Raw genomic sequence first — 19,961 nt, 5'->3', positions numbered from 1 at the left:
AAAATTAAGAATAAGTTAAAGTAGTGAATGAATATTTACTGTTCAATTAGGGAAATGTAATCTGTCAGGAAACATCCGGAGACGAGAAGAGATTCGGGAGTTCCTCGTGCGAATAATAAACCGTCTTTTGACAATTTTATGAGAATACACCGGACAATTTCCCCTAGATATTTTCCACTGATGTATTTTTCGAATGTGAATGAGCTGACGAGCAGTGAGTTGGCATCATTCTGCCGATCGAAATCGGTTTTTATGAAATCTAGGACTCCATTATCTCCAAATGCCCCCCACTCGACATCAATGATCACCTCGCGTTCTCCATGTCGTTCAGGCTCCCAGTGCTCGACCTTATCAGCTCTCTCTAGATAACAGGCATTGCTGCCAGTCCCTAGGATAAGCCCCATAGCTGTGTGAGGATCCTGAGTTGCTCCTTGTAGCAATGTGCCTGTTGTATCGTTCAATACAGCGACAACTTTGACTCTAGTGTCTCCACGTCGTTCCAGCGCTTCCTCCAGAAGTGCCACGCAATCCTTACCAACAACATCGGGACAATTAAAACTCTTGGTCCAAGTTACGAGAATACCAACGTCCAACGAGTGCTGGATCATTGGAAAGGAGAAGGTGAAACCTAGATAGACGTGCATGGAATTATTAAATAAATCTCATTAAAAGATGATTGGAGGGAATATATAATCAGTTTTAATTGATTTTTCGTGCTGGGAGTTTGAGGGCTTGATGCTGCAATTGATTATTGGATTAGGTCGCGATTGAGTACCTAGAGGAAGCTCGACGTCCTGGAGACCCTCGCTAATCACGAAATTGCTGACGCATTCGGCTAGATACTCGAACAGGGGAATTCCAGACCCCACCCTCAAATGAGCTCCTATATGATATTTCTTGACATCCTCTCGTACCACTACTCCATTAACTAACTCCAATAAGAGGACGCGAAAATTGGTACCTCCCAGGTCGAGTGCCAGGAATAAACCCTCCTCTGTAATAAAAAAAAATTGAGCTATTGACAATTTTTCCTCCGTATACTCCATTCTGAAAATTATAATTTCATGAAAAAAATCTCCCTTAAAAAAATTCCATCACTGTCTTAATTCTCTCTCAAAATTCAATTAAAGTGATGAACCAAATCACCTGTTCCATCAGGTAATTCAGGAATATACGTATTCTCCATCTGCAATGACGAATCCTGCTGATGAATGCCTTTATTCATTTCCGATAAAAATATATCCTGAATTTTTCTCGCTGTAGCACCAGAGAGTCTCATCTGCGCCAGCAAATTCTCAATCTAAAAAAAAATTGAAAACAATTTAACCTGATGAAAAAATGAATAAACAATTCAATATTATCCAGTAATTTCCTGGAAAGTATCAATGTTTGGAGTCCTTGAGGGACAAGGGTGAAACTGAAACTGACCTCCTTCAGAAATAGAAAAGGGAAATATAAATTATTCCCCATGTGATCTCAACTGAAGGGAAAAAAAATGGCCAATGGCATTTGCCTCGCTGGAGAGAACGAGCTCTGGAATAAAATACTGCCCTTCAATGTCAACGAGGCTCACACCCACAATCATAAATCAACCATAATCTCTCTGAATTAAAGCAAAGTGTCCGAGGCATTTTTAACTGGTCGTAAACACGTGGTTTCAATATTCACGAGTTGACGAGCCCCTCGTTTACTAATTAAATTACGTCATCAGACGTAAATTATCAGCTGGAGTCAGAAGATATCTGACCACAAGTTCCATTCCAACCACAATGAAAAATAATTTATCGAGGCCATTTTAAAAATATTGCAACATACGCGAATTAAATAAAATGGATGAACTCCATCCATCCATTCAATCCATTAAAAATGGAATAGAAAATTAGGAAATAAATGAATAAACTGCTCTAGGTTGTAATTCAGTATCAAATTTTTTGGACATTGAACTGAACACTCTAATTCGTCTATTTGAAATCTCTTGACTTGTCAAATAATTGGAAGAGATATATTATAGAGATAATTTCAGTCTTGAGGAAAAATAATGATTATGCATTCGTCCCACTGAACTTCGAATCGCGAGTCATTGATAAACGAGGAGATACACGAGTTCAGGTCACCGAAATGACTGACACTCAGTGATAACAATTCTCGTAACTCCAGAGATTAAGAATTGTCAACAGAATAATGAAATAACTCACATTCCCGTAGAATTTATTTTCCCCTCACGTCAGAATGTTTTTTTAATGAGAGCAATCAAACTCTAGTGAAATTTTCCACAAAATCGCACAGGCAATTTAAAAAAATACATTAAAAGGGTTTTCGAGAGCAATCGCAAGGTTTTGATTAAAACAATTAATTAATAACGGAATGGAAGGGGGAGAGGGAGTAGACGAATATTGAAATAAAAAAACATTTTCTATTTTCATTCCGACAAAAGTTATAATCGCGCATTCATCGCCATCCCGTCTTTATCACTTTAGACACTTACGGTTAATTCCCGTGGCCATAACCGGTCTATTATTAGTCTTTTCAATATCGAAGGGTGACAATAGTCTGGGTACTAGTCGCAGGACTATTTTATCAAATTTCGCTGCGACAACGAGGGAAATAGGAGGAAAAAATAATTGCGTTATGAGTGCCTTCAATTATTTGTATATTACATCCGAGATAATTGGACACGGATGAGTCTCTGATTTTTCAAGTATTTTAAAAGTGTCCGAGAAAATTTTCCATCTCTTACCTTTTGCCGTTTGACATCATCTGGGAGATCCAGGGGGGCGACCTGAATGGCTTCATGGAGGGCTCTCTCTGTTGGAACCATCATTCTTCGATTTCCCTCAATCTCCTGCCAAAACCAATCAAATTAATAATTAAACTGTAAAAAAGTATTCAATTTTTCGAATAATCGAATAAAAATTCTCGCGATTCTCGCGATTCTCGCGATTCTCGCGGTTTTCGCGGTTTTCGCGGTTCTCGGGAATTAATTTCATTTTAGGTGACTATTTGTATTTATTGCAGTAATCCCGATAAACAATTAATTTAATTTTTTTGTTTTGTCGGAATTATTGTAACAACATGTGTTGTTGAGGAAAATTTGAAAAAAATTATGGGTTAAACCGATAATATCATTCCATCACTTCAATTTGTCTTGCAAATCCATCAAACGTTATCAGAGGGTATCACGCACTATCAGTTCACCCGAACTGCGACCGATCGCGCCCTATTATCAGACATTCCGATAATAGTGACAGCAATTTCATGATTTTCTCTCTCAAAATCAAGAAATATGAAAATAATGAGTCATTTTTAAAACACCCGCCCACTCTTGTTTGAGGACCTCGATAAATTCCGGAAAACTCACTAGATCAGACAATCCCATTTCCATTTCCCTCGGGACTACTTTCCAGTTGTTTACACACGTCTAGTTTCTCCCATCGATTAATTGAAGCAGTCGACGATGAAATCAGCGAATTGAACAAGAGGGGAATTCACTCATTTTGGAACGGGGAATTTTAATTCTTTTGGAATTTATTGATAAGCGAGTTCGAGACTCAAGGAAATTCACGATGTCGAGAAACTGTTATGAATAAAATCCCTACCACTCCCATGGGCTCGTCACTCGATTAAATCTCCCACTCGTGACGCCAGCCATTGATGTACACCGGTTTCGAGACATTCCTACCAATTAATCATGATTATCAAAATCCCGAATCCCAAGAAAAAATATCTTATCTCCATCAATATTTCAACCGAGAAATCCACATGATTTTTTATTTAGAAAATTAATGATGGGATAAAATGCACCGAACGCATGCGCCATAGCGCTCACGCTGTTATCATTTATTAATCGATCCTTTTTCTAAATCGATTATTATTCAATTTTTTATCAACGATTAAATTTTTAATTGATGTGCATCATCAATCATCAATCAGGTCATGATTTTTAGGGGGACAAAATCAAAAACGAGAAACTTCTCAAAAATTTGAATAAAAAAATCGAAGGTTGATTCCTAATAAAAAAATAAAACATTCTCTTCAACTTCGTCACTCTGGAGATTAGGTAATCGATCTCCTCGAGTCACTATCCGAGATCCATGAATATTCAACGATTTCCCACAAAACATCACTGCATCCAACCGACGAGAATCATTTTCTCGCACAAGTCCAATCCTCAATAAATAATTTCAAAATGACGCTAAATAATTCACCATTTCACACGGAAAAAAAAAACTTCCATGCGACATTGAATAACTTGGTTATCAATCTTTCCACTTGCGTCGTACCGTCGAGACTCTAAATTCACTGATAAGTTTCTATTCATTATATCTTCCTTGTCCATATTTTTCACCGAGAAAGTCTCAGTTTTGTGGAATTAATTTCTTAATCTCACACAATGAGACAGCATTCCTGGGTGAAATATTAGATAAAGGGAGACGATATCCAGTTGAGAATGACAATTACCCACATTACTCGAGATGCTCTTTATTGAGCCCCAGTGAGATCGAATAAACGTCGATTAAAATCAATTGAAAAGTGTAAACGTCAAATGTGATCATGCAACGTTCATTTGAGTCGTGAATTTATTTTTATTCCACACGTATATCACGCGAAATCGTAAAGCTGTGTGAAATTACCGCAAAAATTCCCGGGATTTTATTTCCCACTGGAGTCATTTATCCATTTCCATCGATTTTTAGATTGAGTCAACAAAATCAATCGACATTGAAAGAAATTTCAATAACGAGTTTTCCACTGTCTTTAAGCACTTGTTAATTTATTTTTGAGGTCATTATCTAATAGTGATGGTTCAGCAGTTATTTCTGTGAATTCTGAATTTTAGTCATTGCCATTGATATTCACCGAAAAATCGGACGATTTTCAAAATTCCGGGAATAAAAAAACGGTCTAGAAGTGGAATCTATGAATTGCAGATTGAGTTCAAACAATTCGCCTCCTCACCATTGAAAAACTGGTATAAAACGCTTCAATGTTCAGCTCAATTTCTGTTGAACATTCCGTCAATGTTTTTCCCTCATTTTTTTTTTGCCGCTACAATCCGTAATACAATCACTTGTCCTCCAAAGAAAGTGCATACTTCATAAGAAAATAAATCATTAATAATAAGGAAGTCCATTGAGAAATTCCAGCGGTGGCCAAAGCCAATTGAATATTCAGGGGAAATACTAGATTATGAAAAACCCTTCAATTTAATATGAAGAATTATTGGAGTCACCGGTTGAACCGGAAGTGAGCAACACGTGGATGGAATCAAACAAGATAATGTTTCAGAGATGAAAATCAAATTTACCCTTGATTATATAAATTCCCCTCCAAAGATCCACTAAATAAATCATAACGACGTTAATTAATGATAATACTGCAATTATGTAGTAATGAGGTAAAACGAAATCCAACTTACGTCTTTCCTTTTTCAGGAATTTCTCCGAATGTAGTGGAGATAACGAAATTATTATTAAAACCTCTTTTGTCCCGCTAGATAAGAACTATCGAAAATGTTATAACAAAAAATCCACTGCACCCAATAGATTCAGAAATATTTCCAAAAAACCCACCGGAGAATCAAAAAATCTCCTTTCACCACTTCACTCTACAGATTATCATTTTTCTCAGTGTAAATTCCACAAAAATGAATAAATAGTAAGAACATCAATTTGTTCAATAACGCAATAACAAATCCATAATAATATTACAAAGTAGACTACACTCGTCGCATTTTTTACTACAAAACAATTTTCCAGAAAGAAATCTTAAAAATATCGATATAATAAATAGAAACATTAAAATAGCGATAATAATACCGATTTGAAATGCCCAAATTCCGGTGTCGGAACTAGACAATGACAAATTGGAAATCGTAATTAGGGTTTTTAATCGAATGATAAAATTTTTAATGAGTCAATTAACATTTTAATCTGGTAATTAACGCTAGGACGTACTCACCTGAAGAAAATCGTTGTTGTCGACGTAAAAATGTGAAGAATAATTGCTTCAATGTTTTCTCCACGTGCCCCTAATTGATGGGAGGGGGTGGGTGGGAGGTTGAACTCTTGACGTATCGCGATATCCGCGGTATCCGTTGAATTTTTCGACGTAACTGCTCGTATGACTGCGGTATCACCGAATGTTCATCGTTGTCAGAAGACTGACCGCGAGTGCCGTGCCTCTAGGCCAATCCCCCACCCATTCGCGTATCACCGAGGTTTTCTTTTTATCTCACATTTGACGTACACTTTATTTCGTACGGAGCGTAATGAGAGGAGTCGATGGTGGTGATATCATTTTCAGCCAATGAAATCATGCCTCACATTTTTTTTTATTCCAAGCAAATTATATCATTTTATTTCAAGCCCGCAACATTCTGAATTGATTAAAATAACAAATTGTTTTGTTTGTTTAATCCTGATAGAATTCATTCATGAATTATCGAAACTACTACCAGAAAAAAAAAATCTCTGAACGGGTGTATGAATAAATATTATTATAATACGAATAAAAATTTTGAAAATTGAAAAATCAGAGAATAAAGTCGTGAACGTGTAATTTCTGAATTGAGTGTATAAAAAAAATCACTGTCAGTAGACATAAATAATCAGAATGATGAATTCGTAACACGAGCCTCATTTTTCTCTTTTTCTTCAATCTTCACCCAATGTTTTAGAGTGCGCGCATTACGCAATTGTTTATGACCAGTGTTTTCCTCTTTCCGCGAGTGAAGATGGAATCAAATACTGAGAATTGATTAATGAAGTAATAATGCAACTGCGATTGTCGGAGTTGCAATTTTCATGATTAAAATGTATATCGGTGGCAATTTCAAGAGCTCCTGCGACCGCATGAAAACTCGTTTGCAGAATGAATTATTGAAACCTGTTTCTCTTCTCCTCGTATGAATATCGCACTTCCGTCCACGACAAGATGATTTTTCCATAAATAAAACTTCAGAAAAGTTTAAAATTTTTCTGACGGAGAGTCATTTATTATTCAAAAATTCGTAAACATGATCTTAATATTATTCGCGCCAGTGATTTCTTAGCATTAGAAAATCATGACGAACCGCGACAAGATTATCATGCTAAAGTGTCGACCAAGTGTTGGAGGTCAAGCTGAAGAGGGAATGGAGTTCACACCGGCAAAAGGTCATCGCCAAGTTCCTCATCACCGAAGTCATCGTCTCTTTTTCCCGCTGCTGTCATTGGTCTTGCTGGTAATGGTCCAATAGGATCATTGAAGTGCACATCTGAAAAATAATGCCACATGATAAATCCTCACTTCAACGATTAATTTACGGTGCAAATCAGTTGATACCATTAATCATCTCATTCAATCCATTAACGGAATACGTGCTACATCACACTGACTATTCTCAACTACGCACAATAGAAAGCATCCACTACTCCCTAGATAAATCACCTCGTCCAACAACAAAAAATTATATCACAATAACTGTAATAACTGAATAAAACCAAAAGTCAGCGATACGTTGCATTAAAAACGACAATTTCTCCAGTTACTAAAGTTTTTTCAACGCAAGTCAGAAAATTAATCCTCAATGTTACATGCGCCCTATGCGAGATACGTAATAGTTCATTACGACATGCCACCACTGGGATAATGCGAATTGATCCAATCATTTTTGCTGTCAAGGGCGAAAAGAGCATGAACTGTCGACTTCGGAGTAGTTTATTTCGGGATTAAATTATGTGGATGATTTTACGGATTCTGGGGATTTACCAGGTTGAGATTCTGGTGTGTCATTTTCAGAGTCATCCAGAATGCTGAGACGATTGAATCGTGATGGTCCACCACTGAGAGATGAGCGGAGTTCTCTGCGAATTGCAATTGGACTCGAGCGATTATCTGACTGGATACTCATGCCTGAACCACCTCGGGATGAGTTACCACTGTTGCTTCTTCTTGAACCTGATTTCAAATCAAATCAAAGAATAATCCATTCAATTTACGTGATCGCAACAGAATCAAATAAATGAATTAATAAAATAATAAACTCACCACTTCCAGTAGTTCCAGGTCTGGCTGAACCCTGTCTCTCCTTCAACTCCTTCGCCCTCTCCGCTTTCTTCAACTCTGAAGCATATACTTGAGCTTCTTTCATCCCCAAATCACTGCATAATCGAATTAAGAACTTGAGGCACTCGATGTTATCTGGAAATTTGCGGTGGATGGATTGGTATTCTTCAAGGGCTTTGTGAAATTCTCCTTTTCTCCTGAGACACGTTGCAACCAGGAGTCGCCAACGAGGCTCCTCTGGTGCCAGTTCCACTGCTCTCTCAAAATAAGGGAGAGCCTTCTCCGCCACCTTCCAGAGGACGAGAAATTTAATAACCCGATTTTTTCATCTGAATAGGATAAACAAAATGCAACTGAGGAAATTGGAGGACTTACTTGCATTCCGATGTAATAAGACCCTAGCCAGTCAATCACTTCGAAGTTGGCTGGATAAAATCTGTGCGACTGAAGAGAAAGATTCAATGATCATTATTAATTTAATACACCTGAACTGATTGTATAATTAATAATAAATGAATGATTAATTATTATTTCATGACTCTCAATTTTTTATTCCACGATTTTATTTTATTTTATTCTCACATCATGATAGTGCTGAAATGCCAACTGCCTATCACCAAGGTTATCGTACATTTCTCCCAGCTTCTGGAGCACTCCAGGATCAGAAGGCATGATAGTCAACAATTGATTGTACCTATTGCCGGAAAAAAATTGACAATTCGAATAAATGAGTAATTTGTCAAATCGAAATTCAAAATTTCTTCATTATCTAGTGGAGAACTTTTTTTGTGGTTCATTAAACTTATCTCGCACTTCACTACTGAAATATCGTTGGCTATTTAATCTCTCGAGATCTGAAAATTTGATAGTACCATTCCGCCGCCTGATCCATGTCTTTCAGGAGCTGATACGAATGACCGATTTGATAGACAGTTTGTGGGTCATATCGCACGATATTTCGTAGTTTCCCAAAGCATTCGAGAGCTTCTTCGTACCATCCCTGCCTTTTGTAAACTAATCCTGAGGAATAATCGAAAAAAGATTTGTCTCATTAATTATTACAGCAAGAAAACAAACACCAAAAGCAGACAATTGGATTTTTACAACAATATTTATTTGTTTTTCGAATAAATCACATTGCAATTGAATTAATCCATTCAATTACCTAAATTGTAGAGAGCCTGTACATGACTTGCATCATTGTCAAGGGCACAGAGTAATAATTCCCTCGCCCTATCCAATTCATTCCTCTTGATTGCGACTGCTGATAAGTTAACGTAAGCTGCTGCATTGTAACTGTCGACTTTTCTCACAGACTCTGCGTACTTCTCGGCTTGATCATAATCTCCTTGCTCAAAGAGAAAATTATTTATTAAAATTCAATTAAAAATCAATTTTCAAAATTCCTCACCAAAAAATGAATAAAAGACAACATCGTTGAAGCCGAGCTGTTGGCCTTTGAGTCGCGGTTCTCGAACATTTTCAATGTATCGATAGCAAATCCAATTTCTCGATTATGAAGAAATACCATTGCCTTGTTTATCTCGAGATCTGCAGCTAGAGAATTGTAGGCAGATGATTTAATAGCATCTACACACCTGAGGCAGTACATTAGATCAGTAATACCCCGACGCGAGTCAGAATTTTAATTAGATTGTAATTACCATGCAAATCCGGTAGTTAATGTGTCCTCGATAACAGGAGCAATGAGTTTGGCAGCAGTTAGAATTGTTTTTTCAGCCTCCGATTGCATTGCAGTCTCCAATTTCGAGAGCTCATCATTTTTTATGACTTCATTTAAAATATTCGCCGCAATATCATCCTAATGAAGTAATTCATTAATTCGTAAATGAATTCGCATCGCATATTGATTTTTTTGTTAACAGGAGTATCAAGAAATTCTTACAGTTGCGATTGAATATTTCTCCTCCTGATCAACATTCAGCTGGACCTCCACGAGTTCGAGAAATCCCCTTTTCATTTTATCCCGATGACCTAGTGCAAAATGACAGAGGATAGCGTGAAATCCGGCTTGAAATTCCGATCTCTCCTTCATCACCCACTCAAAACTATTAACAGCTTCTTCCAATCTCCCCATTCGCACCAGAACCATTCCAATATTGTGAGTGATCTTGATCCTGAGGTCTTTCTGGGCAGCTGGTGCCTGATCAAATGCCATCCTGTACATTTTAATCGCCTGCGACAGCTGTCCAATCTTCACATAAATATTCCCAACATTAACTTTGAGGCGTGCACTATTACTGAACATTCTGTTTCTCGTTATTGCTTGGTACGTTGCAATTGCCTCAGTGTACATCTCATTATTCGTGTATTGCGTTGCCAGATTGAATAAAACGGCTAGAGTAAGGTCGACATTGTGACTCTCACTGAGGCCTGCCTGTTCCTGAAGGCGAATCAGGACTCTTTCCCTGGATGAAGCTTCCCTGGCTCTCTCCAAGGCGACCCGCATGTTGTCATCAACTGCAGCTTCTGCTGAACTCTCTATCAGATCCATTATCTTTCTCTCGGCTATTTTTATCTTCTCCTCGGGGCTGTCCTCTTTACCCGACTCCAGGGGTGGTGCTGGACCCCTTGAGGTGCTACTCATGTTCAGGGGGTCGAATGTCACTTGACGAGAGCTCGTGTAGCCTGCACCTCGTACTGCTGTCATCGGACGAGGACCTGTCGGTGGACGGGTCATCACACCACCTCCTGTCCGATGGAACTTCACAGAATTTCATGGGAAAAATCATTGAAATTACAAAATCAGGGCGATAATTCGAGTCCTGGAAAAAATCCATTCTCTCAATCAAAAATTGTAAATGAAGAGACTTTACTTTCTGGATTTTTTCCCCGTTTAAGACTTTTATTATCGCGTCTATAATATTTTTTAATAACTTCCAGTGATAACAGGTAAAAAATTCAATAAATAATTTCTTCATCTCACCCCTGAAGAAGTTCCCAGTCTCATCGCTGTTCCAGGCACCTTCGGGGTCATCTTCCACGGAAAACAATTGACTAATTACTCATAATTGCAATCAGAAAAAAATTGTAGTATACTATTTAATATCTTTATTATAAATTCATATTTTTGACAGTGGTATTTTTATTAATTATAGAACGGCGCACCCAATGAACTTACAATGTTCCTCCTGTAATTACTCATCTGCACAGCCTCTTGAAACACAGCGTCATCCCCCAGATCCTTGGTATTATATATCGAGGGGTAATCATTGTACCCCCCATACAAATCTTCATCAATTCCACCCTGTCGTATCATGATTTATCACCAATTAAAAATTATTTGAAAAAAAAAACAACTCCCGCGTTTAATTACACAATAATAACTAAAACTGGGGCTCAATGAGATCTTTAAGTTAACAATGTGACACTCGAAGGGAAATAAATTGAAGAAAAAATGGGAAATGGCAGGTGGTTGTGATTACTTCGCCCATTTGTTGTAATTTTCGTATCCAAGCAACCGAATTCCATTCATAAACTACTCTATCGCTCACGGGAACTGCGGTCCCACCCTGAAACCCTATATTTTATTCGTTTCCATGGTGATAAATCATAAACAATTTCTCGCCTTCGATAAATTTATTTTCATGGCGAAGAAAATTGTTCGCGAGTGAAATACTCTGAATCGTCGGAATTCTGGGACAATAACGTATGAAAATATTCAATTAAAAAATCTTGTGTTTTTTCAGAGACATTGCGATAAATACAAATCAACAAATTAATCTCGTTGAATAATGATAATAATTATTATTTATGTCATTTTATGGATTTCACGTGCGGGAATATTCAATGGAAGAAATTCTAGTGTTGAATTTATTTCGAATTTCTTTTTTCCCATTTTATTATAATTTTATTTAAAGAATAAATGAGAAAAAAAAATTGTAACCGAATTTGTGGAACTCCAGGGGAATTCGTGTGGAAAAATATAAAAAATAAAATATTTTTTTCGATGGACTTTTCGAATTTATAGATCTGAAAAATGGAGAATCGTCCGAAGACGAGTGGTCGTCCCCCGTCTGAACGTCCATTGCACCATTGGCGTCAGGAAGACGATGATCCACCACCGGGAAGACCTCAGACGGGAAGACCTCAGACTGGTAGACCGCAGACCCGAGTGGAACGTCCGGTGTCTCGAAGAGGAGTTCAGAACGAATCATCTCATGAATCGAGTGCAGGTAGAGCTGTGACTCCAGCTAGGAACTCGATGAGACCCCCATCAGCTTCTGTATTCTCTGGAAGAGGCAGTACTGCTGGTGGACGACTCAACACCATGGGAATGACGAGGATAAATACTGGACTTCCACCGACTGCTCATGCCAATTCTGGAATGATGGAGAGACCTGTTACGCAGCAGGGAATAGCAGGTATCAGACCTGGAACTACTCGTGGATTAACCAGGTAAAAAATTCAGGGATTTACCTGAAATAAAATTTCAATTTGAAATGGATTTCGCAAGTTTTTCATTTAAATTTATCTGCCCTTCCCCCAGGCAGATACAAGACAAGAGATACTACGAGGGTCTAGTCCAGATAAAAATCCGAGAGCTCACCCAGGAGATATCGACGATAACCCGAGAAATTGACACCCAGAATAAAGAAAGAGCGACTTTCCTGCACTACGACGATCGTGCAAAGCACCTGGCAAGTGAATTAACAGATCTCCAGGGTCAGCTGGCAGATTATAACATCGTAATCGACAAGGTCACCTCAAACATTGATAAAGAATCGACGGAGCAAGAGGCCCTGGACCTCCAGAGACTGAACGACAAGGCAACCGAGGAAATCGAAATGCTTTTCGAGCAGCGAAGGCTGAAAGAGCAACAGCTGAGGCGAATGGAGGAGAAAATCGACCTGGAGCAAAAAAAAGAGGAGAGAATCGTGGAGGGGATGAGCACAGAGGTTCGCTCCAAGTACGAGAAACTCATAAACCTGAGGAATGGACTCGAGGATGAGATAACTCAAATGCAGAAGGAAATCGATCATCTTTCCACAGAAAAGCTCAACCTCGAGGAGGAAATTGCCCTGTCCCAGGTGAAACAGGAAGCTGTAAAGCTCCGGGTGAGGATTTCTGAGGTCGAGGAGAAGAGGAATCGACTCCAGGAGGAGCAGAGAAATAAATTATCACCTGAGGAGGAGCGCGAGAAGCTTCTGGCTAAAGTTAAACAGGACAATATGGATATTGTTGCTGCTGAGAAAAAGATTGATGATGTGAAAAAGCAGATTGATCAGATTGAGATGGAGATGGAGCAGTTGGATGTGGATATGGAGGAGAATCACTCGGAGAAGCAGGTGAAGTACAATGAATTGAGGAAGAGGGAGGAGGCAATCGAGCAATTTATGCCGACATTCGATCAGAATAAAGCTGAGGAGACGGATAAGATAAGGAGTTGTGAGGAGAGTATTGTGGAAAAATTGAAGAGACTTGCATTTGCCATTGACAATGAGTCTGGAGTATTTGGAATTGATGAAATTGCCCTTCTCGATGTTTACTCCAATGAGGAAAATAACCACCAGAGCTTTCTCGATCTCTGCCAAGAGCACGCCAAGCTCCAACAGGCTTTCAGGAAGATGGAGGGCCTGGAGAAAAAAATGAAAGCTGAATTAGAGGAGTTGTTCGAGAAAATTCGAACGAGGGAGAGTGAGCTCGTGGTTCTCGAGGATTTGGAGGGACTTAAAATGCGGTCTCAGGAGCAGTACGAGGAATTGACGAGCAGGAAAGAGGAATTGAAGGGGCGACTGCCGATTTTGGAGAGGGAATTGAATTCTGTCAGGAGGGAGCACCAGAGTCTCAAGCAGGAGTTGGATAAGAATGAGATTTATGTGCAAATTAGTGCTCTCGAGGAGAAGTACGAAAAGTTGAAGGGGGGAAATGATGACGTAGAGAGGTTTATTAATGAGGGAAAGAACAGAATGAATTATGCACCTCTGAGGGAAAAAGCTTTTTCACTTGTGGAGAGTTATAATGGGTTTCTCAAAGAGAATCCCAAGTCGGTGTATTAATTTTGAATTGATGTAATCAATTATTTTTCCAATCTCAAACTTTCAAATAGAATAAAAAATGATAATTTCGATAGGGAGGAATCAGACATAATGTTAAACAATACTGAATTAATGGTAATAAGATTAATTTATTCAATTTTTTCTCAATGGTTTACGAAAATATCTGCGTTGCTCAGTATTTCTAAGAATATAGTACATCAAACTCAACTTAATGAGAGCGATTCGCACCTGGCGAACGGTATTGTCGAATAAATTGAAGGCTCTATGCATCGTTAATGCTAGGAAACCCATAAAAGTAACAAGACTCTTTTTAAGTATTAAGTAATCGAGGATCTGTCGGGAAATCGGTGCCCGTCAAGTTCGTGGATGAAGTTTGGACTCCAGGAGATTTCTCAGGCGCCAGGTGAAGGTTGGAGGGATGAGGAAGTGCCACTGGCCGTTGCGTTTTGACTTTGCCCAGTTTTGGGCCGACTCTAAGGTTTTTTTGTAAGACTCTAGGAGTTTGTCCTCAGGAATTGAGGGCAGTTGTCCCACTGTACCGAAGCCCAGCTTCACCAGCTCTTTTCCAACGTCCAGGGGTTCCTGAAATATTTTCATTCACTGAAATTATTTCGAGAAAATTCACGTGGAAAAATTATTTTATCAGGAACAACAGCTGCACCTATTTATTTTTTAAATAGAATTATTCTTAATGAAAGGCTTCACCTGGTCTTTTTGAGACATTTTTACCGTGCAGTCTAAGAAATCTTTCGTTTTTCGAATTGGGATGAACTCTATGGTGTTACCCTGGACAATTGTTGACAGCCAGCTGATTCCTGAAATTAAAACGAGGAAATGAATTCCAGTTGTTGATTTTAATTCAATTTCAACCTGTGAAAATTCACAATTCATTCACCATGGCCATTAATATCCACCCCAGCAATTTTAACTGGCAAATATTTAGATTTTCCGAATCGTGGGAGAGGAACCAATGGTGTGTGGTCCACTAAAATCACAGATGCAGTACCAGGCTCTATTCGTGCTGCCGTTCCACGAAGGACTGTTTGTTTTTTTATGAACTGGGCTGGAACTCGCATTGGATTTGAGAACTTTGCGAACTAAAATGGAGAGCAATCCCAATTTATTAGGGAATTGATTAAAATTAATGTACTCACAGGTCTTATCCTGTATAAAGCTGTCATGAGCCCAATTCCAGTGATTCCATACGTGAACATCTGGAAACCTCTGGAGTCTTTCTCCAACACTGTGACAACATTGTCAACAATATCGAAACTTCCGTCTTTTCCCTCAATTTTTTCCATTGCAATCAATGATTTATAATCAATAATTCATGTAATTAATGTACCAACTATCGTCTTGACCCCATTGCTCTTTAAAAAAAAAACATGAAAACAAATTGAATCAACAAAAAAACAATCGTGAGATGTTAAAGTTTCCCAGTGAATTTCACTCGAAAACAATTTTTTCGTTCTTCTAACCTTTTTTCGAGGATTAACCACGTAATCAGGAATAAGTCACAGTTAAATTCGGGTCTATACGTCACTTATATCGCGAAAAATAGATCAAGTTCAAAGGGATATTGGTTATGTCAACAATAATTCCGCAATCATATGTTCATTCGGTTCAGTCGATATGATCCATTATTTTTATCCACCATTTTTTCAGTTGCATTTTCTCTGTAAGGACTCTATTTGATCGACCATACGTTGTGTAGAGAATTATTCGGTGCAGGTATGTTTCGTGGAAAACGTGTGAAATAATATATTTTTACCCACCACGTATATCTTCGAGGGATTTACAACTGCAGGGTACGAACAACTCCCCCTCTTGCACACTCGTAGCTTCCAGAGGCCCACGTGCAAATGACAAACAGATTGTCCCTTTAATTATCCTCATTTATTTAATTAGTTCTAATTAATTAAGAGTGAAGTCATGACTGATCCAATAAGGATGTATTTATTGTGGTTCGCTCACGAACACGTGGATTTTCGAGGTGCCGTAAGTGTGGAGATAATTGTTTTAATAATTATTTGGCTTTCATAATCATCGCATTTTTAATTAACTAATTGTTCAAAATATACAGGAGATCGACTCGATTCTGAATTTATTTGGGATTTCTCAGGAACATTTTAAGACGATTCAGAGGTCTAACGACAAAGTAAGCTGCAGTGTGGATTGAAATGTTGAAATTATTTTTATAGGATTCATAATTTATTAGTCTTTTTTTTATTATAGCCCTATTGGATCGTCGAATGTTCAGAGGAAGCGACAATCCAGACTATAGCAAGTCGATCAGTCTCTCTGCGTTATTGTATAGAATTATATGTCAGGGAAAGGGATTTCAGTTCTGTTCATTCTGCATTGAGACAAATTCCCAGGGAAAGGTGGAGTAAATATGCCAGACAAGATAAAACCTTCAGGATCGTCGTCGAGACTTTCTGTAAACACATCAGCCAGAGTGAGAAGATTGAAAAAATTGAGGTGACGATAACGAGAAAAAAATGGTAGAAAACGAAAGATGCAGTTATATTAATTATTTATTGAAAAATCAATGCCATTTCAATTTCAGTCATTCAATTATCTTCAAATCGAAGGACAAGTCAGACTGAATAATCCCGACGTTAGTTTCTATTACATGGAGTACTATGGGATGAAGCCTGACATTAATACTGAGAATCCTGAGGAGTTGTTCTTTGGGAGGCTGGTAAATTTCATTCATTCCTGATAAATCTTGAAAATAATACTTTCAATATCAATTTATCAATTTTAAATTAATCTTCCATTCCATATTTAAATACTAAATATATCCTTTAAATCGGATGCATTGAATAAATTTTAGGTGGCAACAGGGCAGAGGGAGTTGATCCAAAAATTATCCCTGAAAACGAGAAAATTCATTGGGACGACGTCAATGGACCCTCAGCTGTCACTTCTGATGGCTAATCAGGCTCAAGTAAAACGTGGTGATATCGTAATGGATCCATTCGTGGGGACTGGATCATTGCTGGTGGCTGCAGCATTGTTTGACGGGTACATCCTGGGGACGGACATCGACTTCATGATGCTCCATGCACGAACGAGGCCCACCAGGATAACTCAGAAAGTATTTACAATAATCAACTCCTCATTAGTGCAATTGCTAGAATTGTTCGCATTGAAAATTAATTAAATTCTGCCTCAAACAAATAGAAGAGAAGCAGCGATGAAAGTGTGGCTGCCAACGTAAAACAGTATGGGAAAGGAGAATATTATCTTGACGTCATTGTCTCCGATTTTTCTCAGCTCCTTTGGAGGTCGGATATGCGAGTCAACGCGATTATTACAGATCGTACGTATTAATTAATTTTTGATTCATCATTTTCATCAGGAAATTTCAAGAACTGTTTTTTTAAATTATATTTTTTATTATTCGTGTATAATTATTAATATTTTGCAGCACCTTATGGTGTTAGGGAAGCCACTGAACGAATTGGAACGTCCAAGCCGAATCCCACGATCGACGAGACCCAGGCAGCAGCTCACATTCCATCGAAAATCGATTACAATCTACCTCACATGTACAAAGACATTATGAAATTTGCAGCTAGACATCTAGAGATCAATGGAAAATTAGTCTGTTGGTTTCCTGTGTACAGGTAATTTTAATGTGAGAATAAATTCATTTGATGTATTTATGATTTGATTAATGAAATAATATTTCAAGGGAACATTACTCTGAAGATCAGCTGCCCAGGCACCCCTGCCTAAAAATGACAGCGAATTCCGAGCAGGTACTGAGCAATCACGCCTCAAGAAGATTATTAACTTACACAAAACTCCGTGAGCCCCATGAAAGTGACGTAATCAGCACAATGAACATCCTGGACTTCAGGGAGATGTACTTTGCCCTCAGAGACGAGTCCAGGAAGGAGAAGCGGATGAAAAGGGCAGCAGAAAGGGCCCAGAATAAAGCAGAGTGGGAGAGAAGGTGTCGTGAAAGCACAGAGAGATGACTCCAACTGTTCCCATGATAATAACAAACATTTATTTATGTTATTCACTTCAATTGCATTCTGTTACTTATCTTAGGGTGAGTTACAACGATTTCTCGACTTCTCACAAAGTCACACAGTCAACATTATCCTCCATTTTAAATCAATGAATTGTCTTAGAAATATAATCAACGCATTTCAATAAATAATCGTGAATATTTCTATAGTGAATTCGATTGTTTTTTATTCTATTAAAGTATCGTGATAATTAATTGATTAGGAATGTGACAACCGAGTGTCTCCACAAATTGATAAGTTATTCAAAAAAAAGATTTGCTATCCCTCATTTCGATATTTTTCATAATAATTGTGCATTATTTGTGATGCACATGAATATGGCATTTACACATATATTACAATTATTGAAACAAATATACAAGTCAATAAGTATTGATGGATTTATCGTTTGGATTTTTAAAAAGATACAAATTCAGGCTAAACTCGAGTGTGATCTCAGGCATCGATCTGCAGTTGATTCAGCAGACCAACGACATTTTTTATAGTATTCTCATCGGATTTGGCTTTGTACTGCTTCTTGATCTGTCCTGATGCCCATTCAATCGTTTTTGTAGCATTTCGTCTCTTCGAGGACGGCCACTTGGAAGATGAGGCGATGTTGTTGGCAGTCAATAATAATCCATAGAGTGCACGTATATTATTGGGATTGAGCTTGGCAGCCTGAGCGAAGTACGATTTAGCGACTTCAATGTTATCGGCTCCCCCCTGCGAATACTTGATCTCAGCGTATCTCTGAAAGATCAAGTGGCTGTGGGGATTGTGGAGGATCAACTCCTCCATGCAGAAAGCAGCCTTGGAATACTCCTGCTCCTGCAGGTAGAGATCACAGAGCTCGTGCCAGGCTTCCTGATCACTCATAAAGATCTTGAGATAATCAGTGAGTTCCCGGATAGCTTCAGTATATATCCCTCTCGCCCTCAAAATCGCAACAACTCTCTTCCTTGGGGCTGCGTTGGTCTCGTCTCGCCTGATGATCGAGTCCAGGACCTCCAGGGCCTCTGGGTACCTGAAAAAAAATATGAAAAGGCCATAAAAATGGGAAAATGGAGGGGATTGAAACTTTTGAAAATTGTCCTCACATTTCCAAGGCTTCCAGATGCATCACATGATATTTATGCACCCTGAGACTCCCAGGAAAATCCCTCATCAGTATTTTTATGCAATATTCGGCCAGAGGGAGACGATAGCAGTCCAGTGCAGCAACGCATACTTGTTCCAGGACTAAGTACTCTGCAGAAATTATATTATTATTAATTACCCAGTGCCTTCGTAATCGACATTTTAAATTAACTGCAGGTATTTAATATTTTTCCTGCACATTCTGGGTATGTATGTTATGCTGATAAGGGGAAATATCCACGTAGAAATATACAACACGATTGACCCAGTCCCGAGCAGAACAGATAAATAAGATTAATTAATTACTCTCGTTTCCAAGATTCTCCACTTTATTGACAAGGAGTGAGTCCCAGAGACCGACGATTTCCCGACTCTTCCGATCAGAATTCTCCCTCCAGGTCCTCAATTGGTCCCTCGCCTCTAAAAATGATAACACATAAACAAATTCATTAAAACACCTGGATTTATTTCAATTACTCATGACGAGGGAGAACGAGATGACGAGTGCATAAAATGTTTTACCTGTCCAGCTCGTTCCTTGATTCTTCGCCATGACTGATACACAGGAAAATAAACGAATAAAATAAAGGAAATCAATGGAAATTACTCGGCCAAAGTTGACACCAAAACTGTGGGGGGTAACAAGGTTATAATACGTGGGACCTGAAGGGGAGACACTCGGGGGAATAATTCCGAATGGAAACGAGTGCATCACCGAAGTGTACTT

General features: G+C 38.4%; 6 protein-coding genes across 9 annotated transcripts in view; 2 read left to right on the top strand and 4 right to left on the bottom strand.

The window, feature by feature from the left end:
* LOC105266859 (intraflagellar transport protein 74 homolog) overlaps positions 1-14,152 on the top strand; it is a 15,757-nt gene extending 1,605 nt beyond the window's left edge. The window contains exons 1-3 of one of the 3 annotated variants that reach the window (XM_011305295.1): positions 11,625-11,716; positions 12,038-12,465; positions 12,557-14,151. In XM_011305295.1, the coding sequence (XP_011303597.1) occupies positions 12,047-12,465; positions 12,557-14,066 (1,929 nt within the window). In that variant the 5' untranslated portion in view covers positions 11,625-11,716; positions 12,038-12,046 and the 3' untranslated portion in view covers positions 14,067-14,151. Of the gene's footprint in view, positions 1-11,624; positions 11,717-11,837; positions 12,466-12,556 lie in introns of those variants that run through there. The other 2 variants (XM_011305297.1, XM_011305296.1) reach the window with 2 other exon arrangements.
* On the bottom strand, positions 21-6,174 carry LOC105266857 (hexokinase-1). Of its 2 annotated transcripts, none has more exons than XM_011305293.1 (5): positions 5,959-6,174; positions 2,738-2,842; positions 1,147-1,300; positions 776-994; positions 21-628 (listed from the first exon to the last, which is right to left on the bottom strand). In XM_011305293.1, exons 2-5 carry the CDS (start codon positions 2,819-2,821, stop codon positions 36-38), a joined length of 1,050 nt encoding a protein of 349 aa, XP_011303595.1. In that variant the 5' UTR covers positions 2,822-2,842; positions 5,959-6,174; the 3' UTR covers positions 21-35. The 2 variants fall into 2 exon arrangements, with proteins under 2 accessions (XP_011303595.1, XP_011303594.1); XM_011305292.1 differs by lacking the exon at positions 5,959-6,174 and adding an exon at positions 3,359-3,539.
* On the bottom strand, positions 6,644-11,484 carry nompB (intraflagellar transport protein 88-like protein nompB). Its single transcript, XM_011305294.1, has 12 exons — positions 11,189-11,484; positions 10,994-11,044; positions 9,953-10,771; positions 9,711-9,868; positions 9,458-9,644; positions 9,212-9,398; positions 8,919-9,066; positions 8,629-8,740; positions 8,422-8,490; positions 8,029-8,335; positions 7,750-7,938; positions 6,644-7,255 (listed from the first exon to the last, which is right to left on the bottom strand). Exons 1-12 carry the CDS (start codon positions 11,324-11,326, stop codon positions 7,140-7,142), a joined length of 2,481 nt encoding a protein of 826 aa, XP_011303596.1. The 5' UTR covers positions 11,327-11,484; the 3' UTR covers positions 6,644-7,139.
* Positions 14,153-14,174: 22 nt separating the features above from the next.
* On the bottom strand, positions 14,175-15,673 carry LOC105266854 (uncharacterized). Its single transcript, XM_011305288.1, has 5 exons — positions 15,545-15,673; positions 15,221-15,436; positions 14,962-15,163; positions 14,772-14,881; positions 14,175-14,648 (listed from the first exon to the last, which is right to left on the bottom strand). The coding sequence occupies exons 2-5, from the start codon at positions 15,365-15,367 to the stop codon at positions 14,421-14,423; spliced, it is 687 nt and encodes a 228-aa protein (XP_011303590.1). The 5' UTR covers positions 15,368-15,436; positions 15,545-15,673; the 3' UTR covers positions 14,175-14,420.
* A 153-nt stretch (positions 15,674-15,826) lies between these two features.
* On the top strand, positions 15,827-18,461 carry LOC105266855 (tRNA (guanine(10)-N2)-methyltransferase homolog). Its single transcript, XM_011305289.1, has 8 exons — positions 15,827-16,064; positions 16,150-16,224; positions 16,302-16,547; positions 16,636-16,770; positions 16,906-17,169; positions 17,256-17,394; positions 17,503-17,701; positions 17,770-18,461. The coding sequence occupies exons 1-8, from the start codon at positions 15,999-16,001 to the stop codon at positions 18,056-18,058; spliced, it is 1,413 nt and encodes a 470-aa protein (XP_011303591.1). The 5' UTR covers positions 15,827-15,998; the 3' UTR covers positions 18,059-18,461.
* Positions 18,068-19,938, bottom strand: LOC105266856 (ER membrane protein complex subunit 2). Its single transcript, XM_011305291.1, has 4 exons — positions 19,757-19,938; positions 19,541-19,654; positions 19,195-19,345; positions 18,068-19,121 (listed from the first exon to the last, which is right to left on the bottom strand). Exons 1-4 carry the CDS (start codon positions 19,785-19,787, stop codon positions 18,551-18,553), a joined length of 867 nt encoding a protein of 288 aa, XP_011303593.1. The 5' UTR covers positions 19,788-19,938; the 3' UTR covers positions 18,068-18,550.
* Positions 19,939-19,961: the final 23 nt, after the last annotated feature.

The sequence above is a fragment of the Fopius arisanus genome, unplaced genomic scaffold, assembly GCF_000806365.1.
Source record: "Fopius arisanus strain USDA-PBARC FA_bdor unplaced genomic scaffold, ASM80636v1 scaffold00042, whole genome shotgun sequence".
Lineage (NCBI taxonomy): Eukaryota > Metazoa > Arthropoda > Insecta > Hymenoptera > Braconidae > Fopius > Fopius arisanus.
The sequence above is the reverse complement of the archived record's forward strand: the minus strand, read 5'-3'. Positions and strand labels throughout refer to the sequence as shown.

Excerpts from the sequence above, each read along its gene's own strand:
- LOC105266855 (XM_011305289.1), top strand. The coding sequence starts at position 15,999 with ATGACTGATCCAATAAGGATGTATTTATTGTGGTTCGCTCACGAACAC. Across the intron at positions 17,170-17,255 it reads CCACCAGGATAACTCAGAAA|AAGAGAAGCAGCGATGAAAG; the intron begins GTATTTACAATA and ends TCAAACAAATAG. Across the intron at positions 17,395-17,502 it reads CAACGCGATTATTACAGATC|CACCTTATGGTGTTAGGGAA; the intron begins GTACGTATTAAT and ends AATATTTTGCAG.
- LOC105266854 (XM_011305288.1), bottom strand. The coding sequence starts at position 15,367 with ATGGAAAAAATTGAGGGAAAAGACGGAAGTTTCGATATTGTTGACAAT. Across the intron at positions 15,164-15,220 it reads CTTTATACAGGATAAGACCT|TTCGCAAAGTTCTCAAATCC; the intron begins GTGAGTACATTA and ends TCTCCATTTTAG. Across the intron at positions 14,649-14,771 it reads AAATGTCTCAAAAAGACCAG|GAACCCCTGGACGTTGGAAA; the intron begins GTGAAGCCTTTC and ends AAAATATTTCAG.
- nompB (XM_011305294.1), bottom strand. The coding sequence starts at position 11,326 with ATGATACGACAGGGTGGAATTGATGAAGATTTGTATGGGGGGTACAAT. Across the intron at positions 9,645-9,710 it reads TTAACTACCGGATTTGCATG|GTGTGTAGATGCTATTAAAT; the intron begins GTAATTACAATC and ends GTACTGCCTCAG. Across the intron at positions 7,939-8,028 it reads ACCTGGAACTACTGGAAGTG|GTTCAAGAAGAAGCAACAGT; the intron begins GTGAGTTTATTA and ends ATTTGAAATCAG.
- LOC105266856 (XM_011305291.1), bottom strand. The coding sequence starts at position 19,787 with ATGGCGAAGAATCAAGGAACGAGCTGGACAG. Across the intron at positions 19,655-19,756 it reads TCAAGGAACGAGCTGGACAG|AGGCGAGGGACCAATTGAGG; the intron begins GTAAAACATTTT and ends TATCATTTTTAG. Across the intron at positions 19,122-19,194 it reads CATCTGGAAGCCTTGGAAAT|GTACCCAGAGGCCCTGGAGG; the intron begins GTGAGGACAATT and ends ATTTTTTTTCAG.
- LOC105266857 (XM_011305292.1), bottom strand. The coding sequence starts at position 3,382 with ATGGAAATGGGATTGTCTGATCTA. Across the intron at positions 2,843-3,358 it reads AAATGGGATTGTCTGATCTA|GAGATTGAGGGAAATCGAAG; the intron begins GTGAGTTTTCCG and ends TGGTTTTGGCAG. Across the intron at positions 629-775 it reads GGACGTCGAGCTTCCTCTAG|GTTTCACCTTCTCCTTTCCA; the intron begins GTACTCAATCGC and ends ACGTCTATCTAG.